This window comes from Notolepis coatsorum (genome assembly GCF_963971535.1).
Source record: "Notolepis coatsorum genome assembly, chromosome: 4".
Classification (NCBI taxonomy): Eukaryota; Metazoa; Chordata; class Actinopteri; order Aulopiformes; family Paralepididae; genus Notolepis; species Notolepis coatsorum.
This window is the reverse complement of record NC_140168.1, coordinates 101444095-101449268: the sequence shown is the minus strand read 5'-3', so window position 1 is coordinate 101449268 and position 5174 is coordinate 101444095. Positions and strand designations below refer to the sequence as shown.

Genomic DNA, 5174 nt, shown 5'->3' with positions numbered 1-5174 from the left:
TTTGGTTCGCCTGCGTTCACATAGAAATCTGTGAGGCGGACCGAACCTTCTGAACAATGTCACGCGGTCGAAAAGGGCGCTTGTCTATTGGACAGTGGAAATGTGTGTGTGGCAGCGAGCCTGTGTGTGCGCGCGCATGCGTGTGTCTGTGTGTGGACTGCAAGTCCTCCAGATTAGCGTAGCGGAGGAGAGTTTTGACATGGCATTGATCCATTGTTCTATTGAAGCACATTACCACCATCCTCTCGCTAAACAACTTGTAGACCACAGTGTTTTTATGAGTGCCCACAAGTAGCTGTTTTATTAATAATATAATAAGCCGCGTTTTTTCTTCCTTCTTCCCAAGATGCACAGATATAGAGATAGATGCAGTGTGCTTGTTTTGCAGTGAATGAATGCTGCAAGCAGTGGTAAGGTAATAATAGTATTGACGTGGCATTGATCCAATGCCGTGCGCCTCGGTAATAATAATAAGCCGCGTTTTTTCTTCCTTCTTCCCAAGATGCGAGATATAGAGATAGATAGATAGATAGATAGATAGAGAGATAAGATGCAGTGTGCTTGTTTTGCAGTGAGTGCTGCGAGCAGTGGTAATAATAAGCACTTCCTATATTTGGTTCGCGTTTGGTTCGATGAAGCCGAACCGAGACCTACGTTTTCAGGCGGACCAGAGTTCGCCTGTTTGGTCCGCGAAACGAGTTCGACACGCATTCACACAAACCCGAAAAACCGGACTATCGAATTCTGGTCCGAAAGTCCGGACCAAACAGCCCCTGTGTGAAAGCGACCTTAGATATACTATTTGGGCTTGTTTTTATCGTTATTCTGAAAGAGCTGAACTAATTATTTTCGCTAGCAAGATCTCATTTGATTATTCATTCCATAAACCTATACTGCCAGCAGGCACGTTTAAAGAAATATAATCTGATTGATTGGGGTAATGAGGGATTTAAAATTAGCCTATAGATTATGCATTTAACTCGTCTGCGAGGCTATTGAGCCGTACTGCATTGTACCCATTCTGCAATCTGTTAATAAAGTTTTAAATCAATCAATCAATGCCGGTAGAAAATCAGGATTTCTGTTATCGACACTTGCTGTCTTTTCAGCTGAGGCGGGCGCGCGCAATTATCCTGAGTCTCAAGTCTGGTTCAAATGAACGAGACTGAATCCACCTTCGAGGAACAGAAAAATCCCGGATTCAAACATCGTGTTAATTGAATCTGGATAATGGGACTCTTGATCGACTTAGTTGAACCAGGTAGGGGGAATAGGGCCCAGGAAGAAGAAACATTCATATACCTGCCCCTACACACATACAACACACCGATAGACGTATTGCGTAAAACCAAACAGAATATGCCCATTTTGCAAAAATGGAAACATCAACACAACTAAATTAAATCAACATAAATAAACCCATTTTGTGTATCTATCAGTCAAATTACATATTTAGGTTCATTCATTTATACACACACACATATCTATACATTTATATAATGTATTATTCTATATTATACTTCTATATACTATATCATTTTTATTTTATTATAATATAACTAGATCATACTATTTATACTACACCATATAAGTGTAAACCAATTTTCACTTGAGATACAGTTGACTTCTAAGACATCAATTCACACCTTCCCACTTATCTTGACGCTTACAATTCATCCATATTATTAGCTAATCATACATTCGAATATGAATATTTCAAAGTTGGGATCAATTAACTTTTTAATTCAATATGTCAATTTTATTTAAAGTATATTACGAGTTGTCATGAAAAGGTTTTACTATCCAACCCAATGACAAGTAAATGTGAATGGATGTTCTATCATCAGAAAGTAAACAATTTGGTTCGATTGTAATTGATTGAATTTGAAGTGAATTGATTCCAACCCTATAACGTTTTGATAGTTTCATCATTAGTACAGCCATTACTCGTCAATATACACACAATAATGACAAAATAGTTACTTGTGCAACAGGTTGCTCTGCAATTCCCATAAACACAAGCAGTTAGATGGTAGAAGAACCATCTAGAAAAAGACAATACATGGAACATTACTCTAAAATAAACACTTCTTGTGAAAGTAAAAAAAAACATGTCCAAGTAGAAATGTTGACAATATGTGTGACATTAGTTCAAATCACTATTGTCCACATAAAAACATGAGTCCATACCAGAAGCAGTTTTCCCCTCCAGTATGTACACCACATGTTTGTTAACCCATTCTCCGCCGATGACGTGTTAACACGTCATTCTCCGCCATGCGTAATCTACCAATGACGCCGTAAGGCGTCTTTGAGATCAATATTTCATATTTTCGTCATGGTATTCACATTTCACCCACGGAGTCTTGGCTGGTGCTGTAGGACTCCGCTCAACTCTGCAACGATTCAATACCGCCACCTCGTGGCCGATCGACGAGTTGCCAAACCGGAAGTGGCCGGAAGTGCTTGGTCCGTCCCCTATTTTCGTCCGGCCACTCGGTGATCGTCCCGGGGCTCAATACAGACACTGTGGATATGGATCTTTGCCATAACTCAATAATCAACATTATTTGGACGTGTATTAGTAATATACAACCCGGCAATGGATCGCATCGATCAACATCCCATAATAGCGATCTTTTTGCTCCACTCTCATCACCCAACGCTACGAGGAGACTGGGGTGAGTTTCAGCGTTTTTCTTTACCATTTTCGATACAAACTGCTCTGATCAATATATCACCCATACTACATGAATAATTTAACTTCGGTCACGGAATTATAAACAACCCCCCCCCCCCCCCCCGTTCATCCTCGCATGATGAGTCATAACGTCTAGGACCATGCAGTTGACATTTTTAATCTGGCGTCGATCGGTATCAAACTGCATTTGATGATCTAATATATGCATTTATGGCTATATCTCACGTTCTATGAAATACTGCAGAAAACGATAAAAACATATTTATACTCTAGACCGTATTTTTGTATGAATGAAAAAGTAAAACGTTCCTACATCCTGAACGATAGATAATTGATGTTGAATGGGCCATAGTAATGTCAATTTAGCAATACAATTTAAAAAGTTATAGCCCTGCAAAGAAGGTGAACATCTCCATAGACAAATAGAGCTGGCAGAGGATGGTTTAGGATGGGTACAATGCCCGGCAGAGAATGGGTTAACTAGCTTTGCTTTTGGCTGGTCACCCCATACTGAGGTCAAAAAGTTCCTATGATGCCAGTATTTAAAACACTAGAACAATGTGTGTTTCACTCTTATACCAATGACATATTGTCCAAGGAACATCCACACTGTGTCTCACAGAGCAGAAACAACTGTTGTTGTCAATGAAAACTGTGTCTATGTTAGTACTGCTTCTCTCTCACAGAGGCTTCTGTGCAGGTCAAAAGCTCTTGGTAGTAGTTTTTCCTTTCAAAAGAACGGTCAAATATTACTACCACTATTATTCTTATGATTGTTGATGGACTGATACATAGCTGTAATGACGTACTGAAGCGTTTTCCACACTGGGCCACACATTCATTATGAGTGGAACTCTTCTAACACTGGCTAGAGATGTAGGGTTTATCTCCTCTAAGAATGAATTGACAGGTTTGACATTTCCCTGAACTTCTCTCCCAAGTGAATTTTCTCATGTTTTCTCAAAGATCCTAATGTACTGAATCTCTCATCACACAGACCACAATGATGTGGCTTCTCTCTTGTGTGAGTTATCTGGTGTGTTTTCAGATTAGACAGATGACTAAAGCTCTTCTCACACTGGTCACAAAAGTAGGGCTTTTCTCCTGTGTGAATTCTCTGGTGTAATTTCAGACTCTGCAGTCGACTAAAGCTCTTCCCACACTGGTCACAGGAGTAGGGCTTCTCTCCTGTGTGAATTCTCTGGTGTGATTTCAGATCAGACAGACGACTAAAGCTCTTCTCACACTGGTCACAGAAGTAGGGCTTCCATCCTGTATGAATTATCTGGTGTTCTTTAAGATTAGACAGATGACTAAAGCTCTTCTCACACTGGTCACAAAAGTAGGGCTTTTCTCCTGTGTGAATTATTTGGTGTAATTTCAGACTCTGCAGTCGACTAAAGCTCTTCCCACACTGGTCACAGGAGTAGGGCTTTTCTCCTGTGTGAATTCTCTGGTGTGATTTCAGATCAGACAGACAACTAAAGCTCTTCTCACACTGGTCACAGAAGTAGGGCTTTTCTCCTGTGTGAATTCTCTGGTGTGTTTGCAGCGTAATCAGTTGACTAAAGCTCTTCCCACACTGGTGACAGGAGTAGGGCTTCTCTCCTGTGTGAATTCTCTGGTGTGTTTTCAGATGAGACAGTCGACTAAAGCTCTTCTCACACTGGTCACAGGAGTAGGGCTTCTCTCCTGTGTGAATTATCTGGTGTGATTTCAGATTACCCAGTCGACTAAAGCTCTTCTCACACTGGTCACAGGAGTAGGGCTTCTCTCCTGTGTGAATTATCTGGTGCGATTGCAGAGTAGACTGTTGACTAAAGCTCTTCCAACACTGGTCACAGGAGTAGGGCTTTTCTCCTGTGTGAATTCTCTGGTGTAATTTCAGAGTAGACTGTTGACTAAAGCTCTTCTCACACTGGTCACAGGAGTAGGGCTTTTCTCCTGTGTGAATTCTCTGGTGTGTTTTCAGATGAAACGGTCGACTAAAGCTCTTCTCACACTGGTCACAGGAGTAGGGCTTTTCTCCAGTGTGAATTCTCTGGTGTGTTTTCAGATGAGACAGTCGACTAAAGCTCTTCCCACACTGGTCACAGGAATAGAGTTTCTTTCCTGTGTGAATGTGTTGGTGTTTATCGAGATTCATCTTTGAACTGAAGCTTTTTCCACACTGGTCACAGGAGTAGGGCTTCTCTCCTGTGTGAATGGGCTGGAGTTTATTGAGATTGCTCTTTGAACTGAAGCTTTTTCCACACTGGTCACAGCAGAGACCTTTTCTTCCATCCAAGCCTCTTGGTTTCTTCCCAGGCTTGACAGGACAGCTATCTGGATGGAGAAGAGTGTCAGAGGAAGGAGAGATTTGGTGATTTTACCAGTTAGTCAACAGTTTCTGGAGCAGGAGTGGTTACATCATGGCTATGGTTAAGGTCGGTTTAAATTTAGTCAGGGACTAAAGCCCCTTTAGTCTCAGGTT

General features: G+C 41.2%; 1 protein-coding gene across 1 annotated transcript; it reads right to left on the bottom strand.

Moving 5' to 3' along the window:
• Positions 1–2025: 2025 nt before the first annotated feature.
• Positions 2026–4938, bottom strand: LOC311226627 (uncharacterized protein; the record flags this gene model as incomplete). The annotated part of the gene is made up of 2 exons (XM_084312045.1): positions 3779–4938; positions 2026–2045 (listed from the first exon to the last, which is right to left on the bottom strand). Exons 1-2 carry the CDS (start codon positions 4845–4847, stop codon positions 2026–2028), a joined length of 1089 nt encoding a protein of 362 aa, XP_084168171.1. The 5' UTR covers positions 4848–4938.
• Between the last annotated feature and the right edge of the window lie 236 nt (positions 4939–5174).